This window comes from Cavia porcellus, unplaced genomic scaffold (genome assembly GCF_034190915.1).
Source record: "Cavia porcellus strain 051 isolate PalLab524CR breed Dunkin Hartley unplaced genomic scaffold, mCavPor4.1 scaffold_14, whole genome shotgun sequence".
NCBI lineage: Eukaryota > Metazoa > Chordata > Mammalia > Rodentia > Caviidae > Cavia > Cavia porcellus.
This window is the reverse complement of record NW_026947497.1, coordinates 44,377,444-44,402,229: the sequence shown is the minus strand read 5'-3', so window position 1 is coordinate 44,402,229 and position 24,786 is coordinate 44,377,444. Positions and strand designations below refer to the sequence as shown.

The window sequence follows — 24,786 nt, the reverse complement described above, 5'->3', positions numbered from 1 at the left end:
TTTTATTTTATTATTTTTATCTACCTCTTTTTAATGGAAGACATTTATTTAACAAATACTTTATTAGCACTTACAAGCCAATTATATATATACACACACACACACACATATATATATATTTGTCTTTTTCGTTTTTATCGGTACCAGGGATCGAACTCACGACTGCCTGCTTGCAAGGCAGGCGCTTATGCCGCTGAGCTAAATCCCCAGCCCTCAAGCCAATTATATTAACAAACTCCCCAAATTTAAGGAAGCAAAATCCTACCAGATTTTTATGGTTAATGCCTCCTACAGTCAAAATATGGATGTCAAAGGGGAAATGAAAGTTTTCCCTAAAGACACGCCCCATCCCTATTCTAGACTTTTTAAAAACTACCTGAAATACAAACCTGACTTTTTTAAAATAAAATTTCAGAACTGACAAACTATTGATGTCACTTTTAAGCCTGCAAGTGCAAGGCAGCTTTTCAGATTTAGAAAAAAAAACTCCCTATCACTTTTGCTGCAGTTGAAGTTCTTTTAGGACTTTCTTTTTGCTTTTTAGCATTTAAAAATGGTGTAACATTTCTTTGCTTGAATCTTCTCTTATGCTGCCTCCTTCTAAAATTCCCGTGATACTTCAAATTCTGTGTACTCTTCAAGGCCGTCTCAACCTTTTCTTCAGCAAACTAGTGTTTCATTTTTCAGACCAATGTGAGTTTCCTTCCGACGGCTCCCGAGTACTTCAGGCTCGACCCCACTTTCCGCTGCGCTTTCATTTTTACGAGCTGGGCTGCTCCGGGTATCGCACACCCTGCGAAGCCGGGGCACCTCGGGGTTTGGTCTGGGTGAGGAGCGCCGTCCGGCCGGGGCCTCCGCGGGAACGAGGGGAGGCGCAGGGCTGGCAGCACGCTGCGCTCAGTGCCGGCTGCGCCCGGGGCCCGGTCCCGCGCCCCGAGGACTGGGCGACCCTCGCTCTGGCGCGGCGAGCGCTTCTGGCGCGGCCCGGCCCGGCCCGCGTCTCAGAGACGCTCCCTCCACGGCCAGCAGAGGATCGCGTGCTGCCGCTGAGGGCGGCACCTCCCGATTCCCGGGCGCGCTGCCTCCCGCGGGAACGCTCCCGAAGCTCCTCCGCGGGCGGTCGGCCCGGGAGCGCAGCGCCGTCAGGGGCGGGAACTGCAGCCTCGCTGGCTCCGGCGCCGCCACCTCGGGGACTCGCGGTGGTCCCTCAGGTGTCCTCCGAGTCAATGAAGACACCTTGACAACGCCCGCGGGGACACCGCGGAGCCAAGCGCCTCCTCGGCCCGGCCGCGTGCACAGAGGAAGGGTCGCGGGCACCCCTGCCGAGTGGGTGCGCGCCCTCGTTGCCTCCCGCCCTCGCTCTTCCAGGAAGCTGCCGCCCCGGGGCCGCCGCCCGCCAGCCCCCGCCCTCACCTCCCCCGCCCCGCGCGCTCGCGCACGCGCACGCGCACGCTGCGCTCGGCGGCCCTTGGCGCTGTCATGGCGGTCGGGAGCAGCTTCAGTGGGCACAGGGACGGACGCGCGAGCCGTGGCTAGGCAAGCTGTGGCAGTAGTATCCTCTCCTCCCTCAGCAGCCTTCGTCGCGGTGTCTGTAGCGCCAGCTTTTGCAAAAGCTGAGCGCAGAGGCGGGGCGGGCCAGACCCCGTGGAGTTGTGGGCGGCCGCGGACTCCTGGGGAGCGGACTAGGGAAACTTGGAGGCTGCGACCAGGTGCGCCGACCTCCCCGCCCTGCCTGTTTCATTCCCTCCTCTCCGCGCTGTCCGGCCGTTCGGCTCTGGCGGGCTGTCCCGTCGCCTGCCCGGCCTCCCTCCCGCCTTCCACCGTACACACACACCCCTCTCCCCACGCCGAGCGCAGGTGCCGCGCTCCTCCCCCTGGGCCGCGCGGCCCGTCGCCGTCCCCGCCCCCGGCCGTCCCTGCCCTGGATCTCCGCCGCCACCTCCGGCTGGGCGCTCCCGATCCCGGGCCGGGGCGCGGATGAGTCCGAATAGCTGGGTGAGAGGCAGCGTCGGAGTCGGTTGGAGGTCCCTGCGCCCCTGTCCCCGCCGCGAATGCCCTTCCGTGCACCTGTGCGGGCGACCGCGCGGCGCTGGAGCTGCGGGAGTGCGGCGGGGAGGGAACTGCGCGGGCCGCGGACCGCCTTTCCCGCACGGACAGTGGGGAGCAGAGCCTCTCCCAACTTGTTCGACGGACAGTTAATATTTCCCCTTCGTTCACCCCCTAGTCTTCCCAAACAGAACCTAGCCGATCTAACATGTGTTTAATCTTCCAATAGGGTTTGGCGTTGTTGTCAGCGTCGGGGAGAGAGAGACACTGGACAAATACTGTACTCTTCGAGAGGAGGGCGACGCCAAGGACTTGCCACCTCTACCGCTTTTGGGTTTCTCCGCGAGTTGGAAGAGGGACCCTTTCCGTTCGGCGTTGCGTGTGTTGTGCTTATTACTAGTGGAGCTGTCGCTGTCCCAGGGGTGACTCCGAGTTGTCCTTTCTCCTGAACTAGCAATGGCTAGTGAAGACAATCGCGTCCCTTCCCCGCCACCAACAGGTGATGACGGGGAAGGTGGAGGGAAAGAAGAAACCCTTGTGGAAGGGGGTGCTTTGTCCTTGAAGCCCGGGCTCCCCATCAGGGGCATCAGAATGAAATTTGCGGTGCTGACCGGGTTGGTGGAAGTTGGAGAAGTGTCCAATAGGGATATTGTGGAAACTGTCTTTAACTTGGTAAGTAGGTAAATGTTTTATAAGCATATACTTTTCTCCATGAGTTGGTGTTCAAGACGTTAAAGCTGCAGTCATGTGCTTTACACGGACTCAGGATGGCTTTTTTTCCCCCATGGATACAAACACAAAATTCCATTTGACTTAAATGAAAGAATTTCTTGTATTTTTCAATTTAAAGAGTATTATGTAAAGACTGATGCTCCGAGTTTTGTGAAAGCGAACAGATAACTTTTATGCTACAGGAATATTGCTGTGGAAGTCATTTGGGGGTGAGGAGGGCTCCAGTGGAGGAGTTAAGTGTAATTTTTATTTTTTCCTTGGCATGTATATGTTCAAGCCTGCGTTTCTCTTCAATATTTTAAGTAAGTTCTTGTGACCTTTTTATGAACTTGAGAAATACTAATGTTTGAGTCTGCGGAAGTTTTGTCTTGCTATATTAAGATTTAAGCACAGTTCTTCATAGTGCTAATGAAAGCGCCAATAATTGTTGCAAATTAGTATTTACTTGAACATTTTGGTAGCTTATTTTTAGAAATTTCGGGGTGAGTTTAGGTTTATGTTTAAAGTAATCTTGTGAAAATTGACTTACTCTTGTGAGAAAGTGTTGAGGCAGTTACCGTGCAATCTTTGTCTTTGGAAGTTCCTGTCTACTAGTAGTAGTAAAACATGCTCGGTCATTAAAAGTTGATTATATTACTATAACTATGATTTTTTTTACGTTTAGTATTTATAGAGAAAGAAATTAAATTATGGTGAAAAGTGCTCTTGGCCTCTGACCTCAGAATTAACACGTTTAGTGTCCTCCTAGTACAAAACCAGGAAAGGGGTTCCCACATTCCAGGCTGCTTTCTGCCTCCATGGCATTTCAGGCCAGTCCCAAGTTCTGTACCCATCCCTCCTCTCCAGGAGGAGAGAGTGATTATGTGGAAGTCTCCCAGCCCAGCACTTTGCAGCCAGCGTCCTCCGATTAAGATCTGGTCCAGCGGCACTCTCTATGATTGCTTTTTTCAAAGGCGTGGATAGTTTCCATTTTTCTGTATTCCATTCTTAGAAATAGTTATTATATTTAATGGAGATTTTAAAGATTTCTTTTATTCCAACTTCTGTTGCTCATCAATTTAAAGAATCAAGGGAATTTTGGCCTTAAAATTACAGTACTCATCCCTCTTCTACTCAGCTTGTGTTAGAAGATGACAGCACAAAAAATGAATGTACAATACTGTACTTGTAGTAACCATTTAGCAACTTTTCCCTTTACCTGTATGTTTTCAAGGTTAGGCTTATTTTATTCCAGGGCAGTTAATTATTTCTTTCATTCTTTCTTGCTAGTCTGGTCATTTGCAATGCAGCTTCTCAAATCAGAAAGTACCTAGTTAGAATTCACTCACTTTGAAATATGACTTAAGGCATTGCTACATTTTTCTACTGACTACTGTATTAGGGATTGATGTATTCACAGACATGGGCACATACACATTCAAACTATGTATTACAGAAATGCCCAATATATGTAAATAGTATACTGATTTCTGCTATCCATCATCCAACTTCATTAATTATCAACATTTTGGGGATCTCGTATGTGATTGGGGCTCTCACCAGTGAGTCTCAAGGAAATAAACTGCAAATTGATCTCTACCTTTATCTCAGAATAGTCTGAAAAACTTTTCTTTCCAATTTTTTTTTCCTTTTTCTAAACTTACGTGCCTTGAATGAGAAACAGAAATCTGTGGCAGTGATCTAGCATGTAATTAGTTGTTTGTGTATGAAAGTACAACATTCTTTTGCAGAAGGATTCCAATTTCTCTGTTCTTTAGAATGTGCGATGTGGGGGTGGATGACCAAACATGAGTCACTTGTATTTTTACCTTAAAAAAATCTGAGTTCTGTAGTAATGGTTTGCTTATATGCTGCTAGACGGGTAGGCCTGGTAGAGATTTTAAGGTCACTGGCTAAGGCTTTTGAAGTTGTCTGTTTGCAGAGCAGTAGGTGACTGTTTTCAAGATGAGGGAGAATCTGAAGACACCTTCTCTCACCCCCTTTCTCTTGTCTGATAGGGCAGGGAAAGTTGCTGAGAGGACTAGATAGTAGTTCCTGTCTTCCATTGGCCCTTACAGTACTTTCAGTGATCCGTATATGAGATCTTGGCCACTCTTTAGAGAACTATGAGAACCGAAATAGTGGGACTCTGTTGGGTTAGTTCATCTAAGTCTTTTAGTATTGCCCCTAAGTATTTCCTGTCAGGCTCATTTTAATTCTACTCAAAGAAAGAAACAACATTAACTAATAGATTTTTTTGTTTGTTTATTGGAGACTGAACCCAGGATGCTGTACCATTAGTTACATCCTAGCCCTTCTCTTGAGTCTAATTTGCCCAAGCAGGTCTTGAACTGGCAATCATCCTGCCTCAGTCTCCCAAGTAGCTGGGATTACAGGTTTGTACATGTATGGCTAGGTAATGATTTTTATAAAGATGTTGCCAGGGGCCAGGTGTTTTACATACATTATTTAATGCTTCTCTGAACAGTTCTTTTAATACATTCATTTTAATTCATCTCTGCAAGATTAAGTAGCTTGCCTACAGTTTGACTCTTAGAATAACTGTCTTTTCAGAATATATCTTAACTCATGAGTCAGTGTAGTTGTTTGCTTCTCTAAGTGCTTGTACTTTAGACATTGCTTTGCCCAATGTGAGCATACAGCATCATTGGTCCTGCTAAGTGCTAATGGAGAAGCCATTGGATTTTATTTATTTATTTATTTATTTATTTATTTATTTATTTATTTTTTGGGTCTTTTTCGTTTTTATCGGTACCAGGGATCGAACTCACGACTGCCTGCTTGCAAGGCAGGCGCTTATGCCGCTAAGCTAAATCCCCAGCCCCTATTTATTTATTTTTTAAAGTTAACATTTAAGTAGCTAACAAAAATTTATTAGTATATGTGCTGCTGAAGGGAGCACATATTAAAAAGACTTTAGAAGTAAAAAATGTTTTTCAAGTCATGCATAAAGTTTGATATTAAGTTGTTTTAAAAGCGAAACTTTTCAAATTGTGAAAAGTAAGATACCCAGACCAAAAACCAAAACTAGAAAAAAAACCCCAAAAAGCCATGAAACAGTGTAACAATGTGAGTCCCCTGAAACTATCATTTAATTTGATGAACTAGTAAATTATCAGTATCACTTAATCTTTATGTGTGTCCTTTCTTTACTATCTCCCTGCATCAGCCCATCCAAGTAACAGGGACTACAGGCTCATGCTGCTGCCCCACTAGAAATGTCCTACAGATCAGTAAAATACTGATTAAGTACTAGCTGCTTATATAATAAATCTGCATTGTTAAAATTAAATGACTTCGCCTCGCCATAGTAAGTGGAAGAGACCTAGAACTACTCCAGAGGTCTGTCTGTATAAAATGCTGCCTTCCAAGTTTGTTAATGTAGCTTGCCTTTATTCTCTTAAAAATTCCTATGAAATTTACTACTCATCTTGTAATTTCTCTTAGAACTCTGTTTTATATTTATGGACTTTGATTAGTCGTATACTAGTCTTCAATTACTTCAAACTGTGGATCAACTTTTACTTTTTTTGTCTTTTTGAGCCAGAGTCTTAATTATGCAGTTCAGGCTGGCCTTGAACTCACTTTGTAGCCCAGGCTGGAATCCTCCTGCTTCAACCTCCTGAATGCTGGGATTACAGGTGTGTGCCATCATGCCTGGCCATTACATTTTTCTTGCTGTGATTTGAAATTATTTTGTGCATGGTTGAAATAATGTGTCTAATTTTTGGGCCCAGAATAATTAACATGTGGGCATGTTTCTGGAGGTTTCTATTTAAAGATATTCAGTGCTGTGTAAGTGAAAAATAGTGTTTTCCATTTCCACATTTTCAGGATTTTTTTGTTTAATTAAACAAAAAAATGTTTTTAATTAAAATATTACAGTTTAAAAGACAATATTTTTTATAACCCTCATATTGTATTTGACATATGTTCTGCTAAACACTATGTGATATAAAACCTTAGTACCTGTAGGAGATGAGCAGATCATACAGATTCTGTTCATGTTGGCTGAGCACCTAGTGAACTTTGTGGACCCAGAGAGGCAGTTGTTATAGAGCATGGTGACACACACCCATCCCCCAGCACTCTTGGAAGGCTGAGGTAGAAGGATTGCAAGTAGAAGGATTCAAAGCTACCCTACGTAATTTAGCAACATAGCAAGACCCTGTCACAGATTAAAAAAATAAAAAGAAACAGCTGGAGGTGTAGCTCAGCAGCAGAAGTGCCTGCCTGGCAAGTATAAGGTCCTGTGTTTGATTCCTGGTACTGGGAAAAAAAAATAAAAAGAGAGGGCTGGGGTGGCTCAGAGCAGAGGCCCTAGATTTCCATCCCTAGTACTGGGGAAAAAAAAAAGCATCAGTCAGTGAGCTGTAGTAACATGAGCCCAGTGGCATCCTGCCTGTGTGAGGCTGTGAGTTCGATCCCCGGCCCCCCAAAAAAAAAAAAGTGTGGGCCACATAAACTCATTCAGGGTTTACTTTTCAAACTCTCACATGAACTTTTACCAGAAAAATAATCATTCAACAAGTTTTTATTCTGATGCATACCAGAACTTTTTCCTCAGTACCTGTTACTGTACATTCTGCAATGAAAAGTAACACATTCTAGAAACATACCAGTTAATGAGCCACACCCTCCCCCTACCAATATGTAATTCATGTTGTAATAGAAAACTCAAACTGGTTTGAGCACAGCCAAAAGGATTCATAGGTTCATTGGCCTGGCAGTCCAGAGGGTAGGGTAAGACAGTCATAGTTGAGACCCAGTTTCTTTCTATTTCTGTTTTGCTTCCACTGTGCTTTCTATGATATCAGCTTCAATTTGTTGTTAATTCCACTCATGGTTGTGATGTTGTGGCTGCCAGTGGCAGTTGGGCCCACATGTATTTTGTTCACATTTCTGGAGAGAGAGCCTCTGTGTCATAATGTTCCAAACTAATTTAATTGCCAGCAGTGCTGTGGCCATTAAAACATGCTGCCTGGTGTAACTAGAGTGTCTGTTTTACATATGCAATTTGATTATTTTTAGTAAATTTATAGTATTCCAGCCATTACCACAATCTAATTGTACATAATACATACATTAATTATTGTTGTACATGGGATTGAATACAGGGCCTTTATACTGAGTTACAGGCCCAGCTCTTTTATTTTTTCTTTTGAGATAAAGTCCTATTAAGTTGATAAATTTCCCAGGTTGGCCTTGAAATTATGATTCTTCTGCTTTAGGTTTCTTGTAGCTGCTATTGACTTTTTTGTGGTTTTTGAGTAAACCTTTTAAATTGGTTATTAATGTGCTTCTTTAGGCATATTTTCCTTTTGAATTTTCAAGAAGAATTATGTTCAAGAGTGTGAACATTTGTATGGTTTGTGAGTATTGTTAGATTGTTAATGTTGGTAACTAAAAGAAATTTAGGTGACTTGGTGAAATTTAAAGACTTTGTAGTCAAGCCTGGTGTGGTGACGCATGCCTATAATCTCAGCACTAGGGAGGCTGAGGCAAAAGGATTGTCACAAATTTTAGGTTAGCCTGAGCTACATGCTTGAGTTCAAGGCCAGCCTGAACTACACAGTGAGATTTTGCCCCAAAAAACAAACACAGGGCTGGGGATTTAGCTCAGTGGCCTAAGTGCCTGCCTTTCAAACTCAAGGTTGTGAGTTCATCCCAGGTACCAAAACAAAGAACAAACAAACAAAAGATTTTGTAGTTCCTTAGAAAATATAGAAGTGATAATTAGGTCCTTGTAGATATGCAGTTTTATTTTTATTTGAATTGGTTTGTTTTAAACTGACAAATCATTTGGGAATTGAAAACTGGATTTTTCTCCCCTTCTGTTTAAAGAATTAATAGAAAAGGAAATTAAGTAAGCTTTTGGTTTCTCATATTGATTTAGCTGAGCTAATCCAGTTTAATTTTTATTAAGCAACTCTTTCTATACGTACATTCTTCTTTTTCATATTAAACCACATCCCAGGCCTTCTTTTCTTTTTCCATTTTTTATTTTGTGACAGGGTCTTGCTAAGTCATGTAAGTTGTTCAAGCTGAGACTGGGGTTGATTTTTTGATTCTCCTGTGTCAGACTCCTGGAGTGCTGGGATTACAGCTGTATGCAGCCAAGCCTGGTTACTTGTTTCTATTTATTTTTTTGAGACAAGAGTCTCACTCTAGTTCTGGCTAGTTTCCAATTCCCTTTGTAGCCTAGGGGTGGCCTTGAACTTGCAGTTCTGCTTCAGCCTCTGCTGGAATTCCAGGAGAGGAATGCCTGGCCCTCACACATATATTCTTGAAAGTATTTGGAAAGACATGCATAGTGCATTTTTGTTTCATTATGCATGGATGAACCATAAAATGATTTATCTTTATATCTTCAGTGATTTTACAGTGCTTGGTACTTTAAAAGTTTTGATAAAAACCCAGTATGGTGTGGTACACCTTTAGGGTCAACACTCTAGAGGCTGAGGCAGGAGGGTCCCTTGAGCAATTCTCCATAGTCTGGGCAATATAGCTATATTCTGTGTCTTAAAAGTGTTTGTTAAATGAAAATCTTGAATATTTCCATAAAATGAAGTATAATGAAGGCCAATTCCTGTTATTCTTTTTTGTGAAAGTTATGTTGTTAAAACTCCAAGGCATATCTCTTTTACTGTTTTCTAGTATTTCTTGAGATGTTTGTTAGTAGCTTGCATTTTTTATTGTGCAATTTAGAAATAAAGAAACTGAACCCAGGACTTGCTTATGCTGGCAAGTACCCTGCCATTGAACTATGTCCCCAGTCTTTTTTATTTTGAGACAAAGTGTTGCTAATTACCAAATCAGACCTTGAATTTGAGATTCTCCTGTGTCAGGCTCCTGGAGTGCTTCCTGACTAGCTAGGATTATAAGTGTACACCATTTCACTTGTGTTGTTGCACAATTTCAAGTTATCTCTGTGTCTGTTTTATATCTAGGAGAACAGTTTTATTAATTTATCTTCAAATAGTATCATATAATGTATTCTTTTTGTTTTGGAGACAGGGTCTTGCTAGTTCAGGCTAGCTTTTTTTTTTGATACCAGGGATTGAACACATGACCTTTTGCTTGCCAGGCAGGTGCTTATGCTGCTGAGCTATATCCCTGGCCCCAATTCAGGCTAGCTTTGAACCCACTATATAGCCCTGCCTGGTCTCCAACTCATGGCAGTCTTCCTGCCTCAGCCTTCCCAGTGTTTTTTTTTTTTTGTTCCAGGGATCGAACTCATGACCTTGCACTTGCCAGGCAGGTACTTACACCACCAAGCTAAATCCCTGGCCCTTACAGTACGTCTTTCTTTTACTGTAGTATTCTTTCATTAGTTTTTATATAATGGGATATATATTCAAAAAATGAAGGTTGCCTTGTAGTGACTGATTTAAATGATACTGGGACAAAATACAAAGTAAAAACGAGGGGAAGCCAAGTGTGGTGGCATACTCCTGTAATCCCAGCACTTGTTAGGCTGAGGCAGGAAGATTGCCATGATTTTGAGGCCAGCCTGGGTTACGTGAGCAAGTTCCAGGCCAGCCTGTACTACGCAGTGAGACTCAAAAAATCCCAAACTGCCTTCCCCCAACAAGGCAGAGTAAAACAAAACAAACATGGAGAGGAGATTAAGGTAGGTGGAATAAGAGGTACTAAAATAGGAGGAGTAATTTCTAGGGTTCTGTAGCACAGCAGGGTGAATTTATATTGTTTATGGCAATTTACTAAAGATGAGGAATTTGAAAAAATGATAAATATTTAAGAATATGGACATGATAATGCTGATTTGATTTTACATTCTATACTGAATTACTGTATTGTGCTTCTTAAACTCATGTGTCAGTTAAGAAAGTTACATGCACAAAAGTAAAAGGTAAGGAAAACAGTTTTAAAAGAGCTGTTGACAGGACATAAATTCTGACTTAACAAATTTAATAAAACATTGCTAGTTTTAGATTAAAACATTTGTGTACATAAATGCATCATCTTGATTCTTCAGAGACTTAATTGAATTCATCCAGAAGTAATTTATGTGACTGAAATACACATAATGAAGTAGAGAACTTCTTTTTGCTAGAGGTTTGAGAGAGGGCATATTGGGTATTTTGTGGTGTGGTTTCTTGGTTTTTTTTTTGTACTGGAGACTGAACTCAGGGCCTTCACTTTGAACTATATCCCCAGCCCTTTTATGAGACAGAGTCTCCCTAATTTACCAGGCTGGGCTTGAATTTCGGATCCTCCTGCCTCAGATTCCCAAGTAACTGAGATTGTAGGTTTATGCTATCAAGGCCAGTTTGTACTGTTGATTCTTCTTTTGGATAGGATATTGGACACCAAATGACTATTTTCTTTTTTTTTTTTTTTTCACACCATGAGTCCAGCTGGAATAAATGACTATTTTCATGTGACTAGTTCCATGTGCATGATCTAAGATTTATCCTGTCTCTGCAGCCATGGCCTTTGCATTTATTTCTCAGTTGTCTCTTTCCATTGGTCTTTTGATAACTTAGGTTCTGTGGAAATTGTGGCTTTAGAGAGTGGAGGGTGTCAGACTTCTTACCAAGGATTTGTTCTTTCAGGAAGATGTAACCTTGCTGTGTGGTCTTGAGTTCTTTGTTAGAGCTAATCTGTTGCTGAAGAACTAGAAAGATTTTTCTCCTTGCCTAAGGAAATCTTTATTCAATGAATAGTGACTTTATCAATGTTTTTAATTTATAAGTTATATGAAATACTTTAAAGTTAGGCAATTTCAAATAATTTGACCTCTAATGAGGTGTTTGGATTTTGTTTTTTTATAATGAAAAGTAGATTAAATAATCAAATTATTTCTCATGAAGTAATTTGAACATACTAAGTTCCATAATACAGTTCTTTAAAAATGATCTATGGGCTTCAATATCTGAAATAAAAATGTCTCTGAGCTCAAAAATGTATAAAATATTTGAACACAAAACATTTGTAAAAACTTGGTTTAGTGTTAATGTGCCAAACTTAAAAAATGTTGATAGCAATATGGTGATTAGTCAATTCGAGATACCAGCCTTGTTTAGAAACAAAGTAGTCTTGGTGTGGTGGTCTGCTCCTGTAATTCCAGCACTCCGAGCAGGCAAGGCAGGAGGATTGCTGTAACTTTGAGGCCAGTTTAAGTTACAAAGTGAGTTTGAGGCCAGCCTGAACTGCAAGGTGAAATCCTATTTCAAACAAAGCAAAACATCAACTTAAAGAGGTTCTTTTTCTCTAAAATGGAGAAAGGGGAGGGTGAAAGGAGACTTAAGAATTAAGGTATGTGATGGCAATTGAGACTGCTATAAAACAAAGTAAAATAAGTAACATGAGTAAAAGTTATTAAAATGATAAAAGCTATTATGAAATGATTAACTTTACTGCTACTTCATTATCTTGAATTACATTGCTGTGAAATTAATCACTAAGCAGGCATAAATCCAAAGAATTTCAGAGTAATTTTCCTTATGGTTGGTAACTTCCGTGTTAGTGGTTGGCGGAGGCAGCACCTGTGGCTAGAAGTGTTAACTGGGATATTTTAAAAATACATTGACTAAAGCATTTGGTGGACTTGTGTCTCAATTTGTTTTGAAGCTGTCTGGTTTTTATTTTCAGTGATGTTGAGGGGCCTCATGTTTTCTGAGCTGCATACTAACTCAGTTTATGTCTTACAATTCTCATAGTTCGTGTGTGTGTGTGTGTGTGTGTGTGTGTTTGTTATAAGGCCTTGTACAAAATTGGACTGAAAATAACAGTACCTAAAGGGGACAAATAAGGTGGTGGAGGATCATTCAAAGCCTGTGGAACTTTGTTGTTGAAAGAATCATGGAATCAGTAATCATGCCAATGTGGATGCGAGTCAGGCTAAGTTTCTGCTGGAATTTTCACCTTTGCATCATCATTTGTGGTACTAACCCTGGAGCTTATCCTTCCTTCTTTGACATATACGTTTGACAGAACATTTATTCTTTTTTTTTTTTCGAGACAGGATCTCTCTATGCAGTTTGGACAGGGCTTGAGCTCACTTTGTAGCTCAGGCTAGTTTCAAACTTGCAGTGATCCTCCTGTTTCAGCCTCCCGAGTGCTGGGATTATAGGCGTGAGCCACCATGCCCGGCTTCTTATTTTCTTTTAAAATCCATTTTATTTCAAGGATAAAAAGAAAAGACAAGGAAGAGGAAAAAGAAAAAGAAAAAAACAGACTAGAAAATTTCAAAACACATCTATCGGGGCAACAATGGTACACACATTGCATATTGTCATCCCCAAATCATTAACCCAGAGCACAAGACAAGATATTTGTCAGAACAATGTCAGCACAAACCTTTATTTTCAGTGAACTCAGAGAAATCAGTAGTATAATTATCTTAACTTTTTTTATATACATACACATATACATGTTTTTTCTTTCTGCTTCTCACACTAATGAAACACTACAGTGTTTATACATGTGTGTCTGATTTATTTCAGTAATGAGTATGTACTCCAGTTGCATCCATTTAGCTATGTGTTCAATTTATTCCTCTTTATGGCTGAGTAGTATTCCAGTACATAAAAATACCACATCTTTTTATCAGTTCCTCAGTTGATGGGCATTTAGGTTGTTTCTGAGATCTTGCTATTACAAACTGTGCTTCTCTAAACATGGGTGCACATTGTCACTGTAGTATGGTGTTTTAAAAAATTCTTTTGGGAAAATATCCAGCAAGGAAATAGCTGGGTTGAATGGGACCTCCAATACTAGTTTTTTGAGGGATCTCCACGGTGGTTGCCCCAGTCTGCATTCCCAAAAACAGTGGAGAAGGGTTCCTTTTTCCCCACAACCCCTTGAGCATTTATTATTGCTTGATTCCTTGATAATGGCCATTCCACTGAGGTGGAATATCAGTGTTGTTTTAATTTGCATCTCTCAAGTGACCAGTGATGTTGAACATTTTTTCACGTATTTATTTGCTGTTTGTATTTGTTTATTAGGTCTTTAAATCTGGGAGGACTGAGTTTTTTGAGTTCTTTATATGTTCTCAATAGTAATCCTTACTCTGAGGAACACCTGGCAAACATTTTCTTCCACATTGTAGGTTGTTTCTTCACTTTGTTGGTGGTTTCTCTTGCTGTGCAAAAGCTTTTCAGTAGGGTGAGATCCCAGTTGTTGATCTTTTTGGTAGTTCCTGTACAATTGGGATTTTGTTCATAAAGTCTTTGCCTGCACCAGTGTCTTCGAGAGTTTTACCTACTCTATCTTCCAGCAGATTTTATGCTTCTGTTTTCATATTAAGATCTTTGATCCATTCTGATTTTAGCTTAGCACATGGTGAAAGACATGGGTCCAGCTTTAATCTTCAGCATGTGTAGAGCCAGTTTTTCCAGTACCATTTATTAAAGAGACTGTCTGTTTTCCAGTGAATATTTGGCTCCTTTGTCAAAGATAAGGTGGGCTACTGTGTCTGGAGTTGATTCTGTATCTTCTAATCTACTCCATTGATCTTTGGGTCTGGTTTTTTTTTTTATCACATTAGTTTTGTAATATAATTTCCTTTTTTTTTTTGGTAATATAATTTCATGTCAGGGATTGTGATGCCCCATCTTGTCTTTGTTGCCTAGGATGTTCTTTGCTAATCTAGGTCTCTTCTAGTTCCAGATGAATTTTAGAATTGTTTTCTGTAATTCTGTGAGATATGCTATTGGAATTTTGATTGGGATTGCATTGAATCTGTGTAACAGTTTTGGAAGTATGGCCATTTTCACTATATTGGGTCTTCCTACCCAAGAACATGTAGTATCTCTCCATTTTCTAGTATGCTCTTCAATCTCCTTTTTCAGAGTACTGTAGTTTTCAATGTAGAGATCTTTTATATCCTTTGTTAGATTGATTCCTATATATTTCATTTTTTTTGGACGCTATTGTAAAAGATATTGTTTCCCTGATTTTTCTCTCAGTGAGTTTGTTATTGTGTACAGGAAGGTTATTGCTTTTTGAGTGTTGACTTTGTTACCAACTAGGTTACTGAATTTACTTATTAAAACTAGAAGTCTTTTGGTGGAGTTTTTGGGGTCTTTTAAGTAGAGTGTCATGTCTTCTGCAAATAATGATAGTTTAACTTCTTTCTTTCCTATCTTTATTCCTTTTATTTCTTTCTCTTATCTAGTTGCTTCAGCTAAAGTTTTCAGGACTATGTTGAATAAGAGTGGAGACAGTTGACATCCTTGTTTTGTTCCTAATTTTAGAGTGAAAGCTTCCAGTTTTTGGGCATTTATTGTGATGTTGATTATTGGTTTGTCAGAGATGCTTTTATCAGATTGAGAAAAATATCCTCTATTCCAGCTTTTCTGTAGGTTTTTTTTTTTTTAATTATGAAAGACTGCTGGACTTTATCAGAAGCTTTTTCTGCACTATTGAGATGATCATGTGTTTGTCCTTGGCTGTGTTGATATGGTGGATTACATTTATTATTTGCCTGTGTTGAACCACTCCTGCATCCCTGGGATGAATTCCACTTGGTCATGGTGTACAATCTTCTTGATTTGCGGCATTCTGTTTGTCAGTATCTTATTGAGGATTTTTGATTCTATATTCATTATGAGTCTTCTTAAATTGCCCAGGCTGGCCTTAAACTTGTAATTCTCCTGCTTCAGCCTCCCTGGTAGCTAGTATTATAGGCATACATCATCATGCCCAGCTTGGGTTCAGAATTCTAGTTAATGATCACTTCTTCTTACTACAGTATTTTGAAATATGATTTTAGCTCCCCTCTACTCTCTTGTTATTGGAATTTTGACTGTTGACATTCTAATTGCTTGACTGCACAGATAATCTGTCTTTCTAGTTTCTTTCAGGATTTTTTTCTTTGACCCCGGGGGTCCTGTATTTTTTGGTAACTTGTCTAGCGTAAATTTTTCATGTTTTCTGGAAAATTCTCATGAATAACTATCTTAAAATTTTGTTTGTATTCTGAAACTCCTGATACATAATATGTGGATTATTCTCATTGTTTTACAACTCCTGATGTTTCATATTTTCAGTCTCTTTTTTCCCAGTTTAATTCATTTATCTCTGTGTAGTCCATAGCCTAATCTGTCATCTTGGTTTTCCTTTCTGTGAGTGTGTTTTTATAAATTTTTGAAATCTGTGTGGTCTTTAAAGTAGAATCTTTTCTTTTCTTTTTTTGGCCCCAGGGATCAAACTGTTGATTTCGTGCTTGCCAGACAGGTGCTTCTGCTGCCTAGCTAAACCCCTGACCCAGAATATTCTCTTTTAATACTTTTTATTTGATAATTCTACCTGCCTCCTTTTATTGTGTACTTTTTTTTTTTCCCCCCAGACAGGATCTCACTATGCAATTCAGGCTGGCCTTGAACTCACTGTGTAACCCCTGGGCTGACCTGGAAATTGTGGCAATTCACTTGCCTCAGCTTCCTGAATGCTGGAATTTCAGGCGTGTGCCACCATGCCCAGCTTGGCGTTGTCTTTCTGAAAAGCTTGCCTTGCTGATTTTTGGGAGCTTGTGTCTTTACCATTTTATGAATCTTAAAAAAATCATATCTTTAGGTTCTTATCTAAAGGTGTGCTTTGAGGTTTAAAGTGCACTGCGCCCTCTGGCTGGATTCATGCTTGCTTGTGTCTCTTGCAGTTTAGGCCTTCTTGAAAGAAAGCTTCTTGTTTCAGCTTGAGTTTGTTCAGACAGCCACGGAAGTGTGGAGTCTGTGGCCAAAGCAGCCTAAGGGGAGTTGGAGAGTGGCTTGCTCTTTTTTCTCCTGCCCGGATGGAGAGGTGAATGCCCCTGCCGGCACTCTGCTCCACCTCTTCTGCCTCTTCCTCCTGGCAGCCTTGCTGTGTCCACAGGAACTCTGCATACCGATCCGCTTTGCTGTCATTTCTTTTTTCAGCCCAACCACCAATGAAAAATACAGTCTTTGGTTTGCCTGCTATTTATGTTTTTAAGAAGCCAGGAGTGTCTTTCTGTTCTCTATGTGACTACCCTGTTCTTTCCCTTAAAGGTCTCTGTTCAAGTGTCACTTTATTGGATAAACTTTCCTCCCTACCTGGATGGTGCATTCCTTCCTTTCACTGTTGTTTTTTTTTTTTCTTGTTTTGAGACAGAGCCTCACTATGTAGTTCAAGCCAGCTTGAATTTACTATGTAGCCAAAGTTGACCTCAAACTCCTGGCAATCTCCCTGCCTCTGCCTCCTGAGTGTTGAGATTACAGGTGTACTCTACCTTGCCTAACTCTTGTCACTCTATCTCTTATTTCCTGCTTTATTTTTCATAGTGTTTACTCCATTAGCTGTTTTGTTCACTTATATTTTCTTACATTAGAACATGCTCCATGGGGGTGAGGACTTTCTTTTTTGTGTACTGCCCCTATCGGCACTTCTTAGAAGAGTGGCTTACACATAACTAGCTGCTCAGTAAGTACATGTTGGGCAAATGAATGTGCTGTGTGCTTCAAGTCAGTATTTATATTCTTTCTGTCCCAGTGTTGCTGATGATGCTGTTTCTGTATTTTTAAAGTCTGTAATATCTAACAACTTCTGGCATATTAAAGATACAATAACATTATTTGCTTAAGTTTGATACAGTGTTGTCTTGAGCTGTTTGCTTTAAGGCATATTGCCTTAAAATTAAGGTATAAAAGTAAATCATATGCCTGTAATCTCAGCACACTGAGTGTGAGGCAGTGGGATCTCAAGTCTGAGCCTACCCTAGGCAATTTAGTGATCAGTAAGACCCTCTCTCAAGATAAAAAGTGCTATGATGTAATGAAGGCTGTGAGTGCAATTTCCAGTACTGCCAGAAAAAGAGAATTCAGTTGTTTCTGTGGTTGAAGTGAAATTCTTTGCTAACTCTACCCATATATAATTAAAAATTACACAGATATTTTGGTGCTGTGTGCTGTTCTCTTATGGGGCCTGAATTTAGTAACTACTGATGATAGGCTGTACTTTTCTGTATGTAGCTTTCTGTCCTTGAAACAGTTTTCTCCTTTTTTTTGGTCCTTGAACATTTTATGCCCTCCTATTGATTATTATGTATATGACAGCAGGGTTTTGTCTCTTCATTTCCTGCCGGGTCATAGCTGGAACGAACCTAAGGAAGAACATAGTTTAACCCTCAGTTTCTAGTTGAAGAAATCAAGGCTCTGGGACACATCAAGGTAGGCCCTCTGATGAGGCCTGTGCTGATTCTGAGCCTACCTCCTCCAATGTCTCACGCATTTCTTCTTTACTTGGGTACAGGTGACTTTCAGTTTAGTGAATTAAGTTTTGTAATTCTTTTCATTTGAGACAAAAAATGTATTTTGTGACTTGTACGGGAAACTGAATCCAGGACCTTTGCCCTGAGCTATGTTCTAGTCCTTTAGTATTTCTTAGGTTTTTATTTTGAGATAGGGTATTGCTGAGTCACAAAGTTGCCAAGGTTGGGCTTGAGCTTATGATTTTTCTGCTTCAGCTTCCCATAGTGGCAGGTGTATGCCACTAGGCCTAACTACAGACAAAAGTTTTTGTGTATTTTTCTCTTGCTTTTTTTCTTTAAACTTATAGGTCATTCTGATTGTCATTGTTTATCTGGAGTTCTTGATTGTTTCTTTTTGAGAACTACTTATCTGTAATAGAATTTGTGTTTTTCTATTTGTTATATAGGACAAATTAAGGACCTAGGATTTTTTCAGTTGAGATGTAAAGAAGGAAGCCAGCACTTTCTGTTTTTTATAGTACTGGGTGTTCAACCCGGGGCCTTCACAATAAGCTGTATCTCTAGGTTCCCCTTCTCACCCCTTTATTTTGAGGCAGGCTCTTAATATTTGTTAAATTTCCCATGCTGGGATTGAATCTGTGATCCTCCTGTCTTAGCTTCCCAGGAGTGTTGGGGTTAAAGATGTGTGCTGCTATAGTAACATTTTTGAGATCCATGTACTTTTATTTTTATTTTCTAAGGGTTTTTTTTTTTTTTTTTTTTTTTTTTTTTTTTTTTGTCTTTTTGAGACAGAGTCTTACTATGCATTTCAGGCTGGCCTTGTAGGCCAGGCTGGTCTTGAACTTGCAACCATTCTCCTGCCTCAGCCTCCTGAGTGCTGGGATTACAGGAGTGTACCACCACACCTGGCTCTATTTTCTAAATTTTTTAAAAAACCTCTTTATTTTGTTGGTACATTTTAGATATACATAATGATAACATTTATCATAGGGAGTTTGTACTTGTCCATGACATATCTTGCTGCTGCTTTTTTCCGCATATTCCTTGTCCCCTCCCTTCAACCCTTCTTCCCCTCCTTATTTACAAAAACTTTGTTTCTGTATTTTCCTTCTGTTCTTTTTTTCTTGTCCCTTCTTTCCTTTCTTCCTTCCCCATCCCTTTTTCCCTTTCTCATTTGAACATTCTCTTCCTGTTACCCAGTATCCATTATATATTTTGGTCCTATTTTATGTGTTCGGTTTCTCATACTAGAGAAACCATGCACTATTGAACATATGTGTCTGATTTATTTCACTTAGGAGTATGGTCCCAAGGTGCATCCATTTAGCTAGAAGTGTAAGTGCATGTGCTGTATTTTTGTTTTCTTATTTGCAACTTTTTTACAGTGCCGGTTACTGGAGACCTCTGTAGTGGGTCCCCATTCTTCTGCCAAGTGTTAACAGCGCTGCAGAATGGGAAGAAAGAGCAAGAGGCAAAACAGAGGAGCAGGCAGAGATCTGGGATGACCAGCTATTTGTGGGGATGACTGGGGCCTTGGTGTTTATTCATTATATCTGAGTCAAGGTCAGCTAGTGATGGGCAGTGAGTGTTTCTGGGAACAGTAGTAATGACTGTGGTGGGCTCAGGACAACAAAGCATTGTTGTAAGGACAGGGATGAGCTGGGGCAGTGAGGAAACTAGTTTCCCCAGGGTGCCCATTGTCTCCAGCAGGTCTCATCTTGCCCTACAAGCTGCTACAGCAGTCATTAGCCCTAGAGCTTCCAGCTGTGACCAGAAAAGAGGTGAGCATTTCCAGGTGGTCTTAAACTCACTATGTAGCTCAGGCTGGCCTTGAGGTCACAGTGATTCACCTGCCTTCGCCTCCTGAATGCTGGGAGTATAGGTGTAGACCACCACACCCAGATTACATGTACTTTAAAATGAAATTTCATAGTTATAATACTTGTATACGTTTTTCTTAACCCTGAAGGCTTAAATATTATTCATAAAATAAATTTACAATATAGTGAATTTTGCTAAGTTCTTCTGGACTATAAATATGAAATATCACTTTCATAGGTTACAGCATTTTTTTATAGCTTTAACTTACTCTTTTTTTGGGTCTTTTTGAGACAGGGACTCACTGTGTAGTTCAGGGTGGCCTTGAGCTCACTTTGTACCCCTGGCTGGTCTTGAATTCACACTGATCCTCCTGCCTCAACCTCCTGAGTGCTGGGATTACAGGCATGCACCACCTTTGGCTCTTATTTGATGGCTTAATTTAAAGAATTAGGAACACTGTAATATGTACATACATATATATGTGCACAGAGTACATGAGAGCATATGTGTACATGCATGTGGGCATAGCTTAATAGCAAGATAGAAATGGAATTTTTTCCTCTAGATTTCAGTCCCCAAAATATTTACACTTAGAGTGCATATAGTAAGGATTAATTGTGAAATATATTTTTTAATTTTTAATTTTTTGGCATTGGGGATCGAACTCACGATCTTGTGCTTGCCAGGCGGGGATGTTTATGGCACTGAACTAAATCCCCAGCTCATAACTGCAAAATATGAGTCATACGTTTAGGAGTTGGTAAAATACTTAAGACTTAGAGAATAGCTATAGATTTTGTTGTTTTGTTTTTTGAGACAGGGTCTCACTAGTAGTTCAGGCTGGCTCACTAGATGGCTTGGGTGGTCTTGAACTTGGGTCAGTCCTCCTGCTTTAGTCTCCAGAGTGTTGGGTTACAGGTGTGTGCTGGCACGAATGGCTAGATTTTTGTATTTTTCTCTTTTTCATGGAATATTTGTCTTTGAATGTTTTCATTGGAATCTTTTTTACCTTGTGGACTTTTCTAGAAATTATATTTCTCTGATTTTTGTTTTTTGCTTACTGTATTAGTGCAGGGGTCATTTTCCTTTACTATCTTACTTGCCTGCCTGCCTGCCTGCCTTTTTCCTGCTGTCCCTTTCTCTTCCTGCCTCTGTTTTTTAGTTGTGACTTTCAGTTCAGCTGCTTTATGAGCTTGAGCAAAAACAAAAAACAACTCCTGCCCCAAAGACTCCTCCCCAATCCTTTCTTATTCTCAGATTTCTTTTGTATAAGATAGGGCTGATTCTGTCTTAGAATTCTTACATGTTAAAATATCTAATAGGTACTGAGTTAATGCTGTTACTTGCTCCTCCTCCAGAGGTTGTAAATAACTGTTAAAAATTCATTTTTGGGCTTTTAACGTTGACTTACTAAGCCAGGTATGGTGGCATACACCTGTAATGCAGAATTCTGGGAAGCTGAGACAGGGGGACTGCAAGCTTGGGAGAGTTAGTCATTGGGTGAGACCCTATCTCACTTGGGCTGTGGATATAGTACCGTGGGAAGGTATAATCCTCAGTACTAAAGGAGCTAAACAAGAAGTGACCTGCTGTCACTGTTCTTAAAAAAAAAATGTGCCACAGAACATCTTGGACATACATGGAAACATAAGGCTGTATACCGATCAGCCAGCTTATACTATCGTTTTCACCTTTTCCATATGTCACTTTAATGATATTTAGCATCTTTTAGTGTGTTCCCTTTGGCTCTGTTTGATTAGCTAATAAACTCTGGGGAACAATTTCTTGGAGTCTTAAATCTACTGCCAAGATTTATATATGAAATCAAGAAGATAGTAGTTGGGTGTGGTGGCACATGCCTGTAATCCCAGGCTCTTGAGAGACTGGCGGAGGAGGCTTGTATATTGGAGGCCAGCCTGGGAATATATTGAACACTGTCTCAAAATAGAGAAAATAAAAATGTGTTGAACATGTAGCTCAGGGTTAGAGCAGACCTGTTCAGACCCTAGTAATATGCATGCACGCACGCATACCCACATGTCCATGCAGGCTTGATGAGATAGTGCCTGCGATATGGTGCTTAGTTACAGATTCAGCCAGTGTCTCGCAGTGGTGACAATTCTACTTGTCTCCTCAAAAGATTTTGGGTTTAAAATTGTCTGAGGTCACTGTTTCTTTATACAAAGTGTTTGACTTTATTAGTTTTGTGTATTTGAGAAAGAAATCTAATAGTCTAATGTAGGGTAATACTGATTTGGGTTGTTTTTAGTAAGATGAGTACACAATAATTGGTCCTTTTATTCTATCTGGTGGAGAGTTTTATGCATCCTTTGGGGCATACTACATCTACTGTATCATCAGCAAGTTTAAGGGATTTTGAGTAATTTCCCAAGTATTTTATTATAATTCCAGCTTTGAGAATGACTTTATGTATTTCTGTTTTGCCTCCTGTCATTGCCGCAAGAGCTGTTGCTCGTGAACTGTGGATAATTTAAGGTCTTATTTTTGGTGAAAAATGCTAATTAGTTGGTTATGGGTGGGGAAAACCCAACCTGTATAAACTTAAAAATGTGATGAGGATATTTTATTACTTTTTTCTTTTCTAATAAATGTACTTGGTGTTAAAAAATGAAAATGTGAAAATTTGGTGTGAAACAAAATGTGAAGAATAATTTTGCCTGAGGACTGTCAGATTTTGACTCTAATGAGCCTGTTTTCAGTTGCTTTCTCTGCTCTCTGGCCCCACAGGGTATATTGTTTGTAGCTTGCCACATCCTATTTTTTTTTTTATCTTTTATTAAGTGGAAATTCCATAGCGATTCTTTTTCTTTCTACCTATGGAAAAGGTGGAACTGGTTCCCCTTCTCTTCTTGGGCTGCTGCTTTTTTTCCTTGGAATCTCTGTGCTTTTTTTTTTTTTTTTAAATCAGTGGCTTCCTTGACAGCGCAGCACAAGTAGATGCGCCTGTGAAATCTTTCTTTTCAGTTACCACAAGGTAGGTTGGTATCTTATATTGTTTTCCTAATATGTTTGTTGTCCTCAGTAGAAGGAAGAATTAACATGATACTTTTGTGACTTTCACTGATTGACTTGTAAGCACTTGCTATACTAATTCACCCCTTCCCTTTTACTATATTCACGGTCTTGCTTTCCTAGATCTGTCCATATTTTATTTCAGAACATAGTTTATGTTTTTTTTTTTTTTTTTTTTTCAGTACTGGAGATTGAACTCAGGACCTTGCACTTGCCAGGCAGGCGCTTACGCCACTGTGCTAAATCCCCAGCCCTATTTCAGAACATAGTTTAGTACGCTCTGCTGGCTGAGGAGCCCAGAGGTTGATGATTATATGGTACCATAGTTCTGTGTTGCATTAGGGTTGTCTCTGTTATGAATTGTATCATATGTCATGAAATAAAACATGTAAATTATAGCATGCTAGTTACTTAAAACATGGTTTTCTGTAGGATGATGGAGATGTTGTAGAATTAGATAATAGTGGCTGTTGTGGGAACTGAAGACACTGAAACCCACTGATTTCACCCTTTAAAAGGGTATATTGTAGATAGCACGTGGATTGTATTTCATGAAAGCTGTTACAAAAATGGAAAGAACCAAGGGCATAGAGGACTGAGTTAACTAACAACTTACTTCGATGGGATAGCCTTTGTTGTCAGAAGCTGTGCAGACTTAAGTCTGTGTCCTCTTTGAGTAAAGGAAGAGGTAGCTTACCATTCATGTTGGTAGCCTCCGGAGAAGCGGGCTGAAAGCATGAGTGAGTGTACCTTGGAGCGCTCAATGTGTCCAGCTCCTGTCCCAGCACGAGGCAGACACACAGGCAGCAGTCACTCTGCTTAGCTATGAGGCTTGGAGAAACTGACTTCTTTCAATTTCATTGTCTATAAAATGCAGACAATTTGTGTTTTATAGGGTGACAGTGGGGATTAATGTGTTGTGATTGTGTGTAGTTTAATTTTCATGCAAGCCGTAGGCTAGTCTGTTGTATTAGTTTGCTCTGGCTGCTGTAACACATACCACACTCACGGTGGCTGGAACAAGATACCTGCTGTTTATAGTAAGTTCTAGAGGCTGGGAAATTTAAGATCAGGACACTGGCATTCACTTGGGGAGGGCTGTGTTCCTTTTTGTGGATGGCTACCCTTTTGCTGGGATTAATGAATGTTTCTATGGCTAAGAGAGGTCTCTGTGTCTCCTCTACTTCTGTAGAGGCACAAATTCCATTGTGAAGTCTCCCTTTACATGACCTCCCCTTTCAATGCACAGATCTACCTCCCAATACCATTGCAATGAAGGATTAGATTTAGTTTTTTGTTCCCCTGTACTGAGGACTAAACCCAGGATCTTCACACTGCCCTACAGTCCTAGTCAGATTTTTATATTTTTATGTCGAGTCAGGATTGTGAATCATTGAATTCCCTAGGCTGGGTGTGAATTTGTGATTTTCTTGTCCTGCTGTCTCAGAGTGCTGGGTTTACAGCCTGCACCACTGCCTGCAGCTGGACTAGGGTATATTAACTTGGCCAGGGAGGGACACGAACATTCAGTCCTTAGCAAATTACTTCTCTTTATTCTTGGCCTTCGTGTCACAATTGTTCTGGCCTGGGCAAAGGATTTCTAGAGATTGTTTAAGTCCAACTGCTGGTGTGACATTTAAGGTAGACCATTTTGTACTTAGTCATCCTAGAAGGGATGAATTTTGGCAATGTATCAGTCTAAAATGAGGTGTGTTTTGGTAATTGAATGTGATATATATACTGCTTTGAGACTGAAACCTGGAAATTCTTGATTTGGTACTAAGTTATTTGGTTTGCTTAACTCCATTTAGACTTCATTGCCTTGTATTTTGAAAATTCCCTGAACTTGGATAAGGCCCATCTAGTTAATACAAATAGAGCTATACCACATGTTGTAGACAGAATTGTTTTTCATTTTCATGAAGAAGCCATAATAAAAACTATATTGTTATATAATT

At 40.2% G+C, this 24,786-nt stretch overlaps 1 protein-coding gene across 6 annotated transcripts in view; it reads left to right on the top strand.

Annotated features, from left to right (window-relative positions):
* The first annotated feature begins 1,889 nt into the window (after positions 1–1,889).
* Positions 1,890–24,786, top strand: part of Lrba (LPS responsive beige-like anchor protein) — a 662,281-nt gene continuing 639,384 nt past the window's right edge. For 5 of the 6 annotated variants that reach the window (XR_010039211.1, XR_010039212.1, XM_003476894.5 and 2 more), the window contains exons 1-2: positions 1,890–1,995; positions 2,276–2,718. Coding sequence is in view for 3 of the 6 variants with exons in the window: in XM_003476894.5 (XP_003476942.2) it covers positions 2,503–2,718 (216 nt within the window). In the remaining 3 variants the exon portion in view is untranslated. Of the gene's footprint in view, positions 1,996–2,275; positions 2,719–24,786 lie in introns of those variants that run through there. The other variant, XM_063224393.1, reaches the window with a different exon arrangement.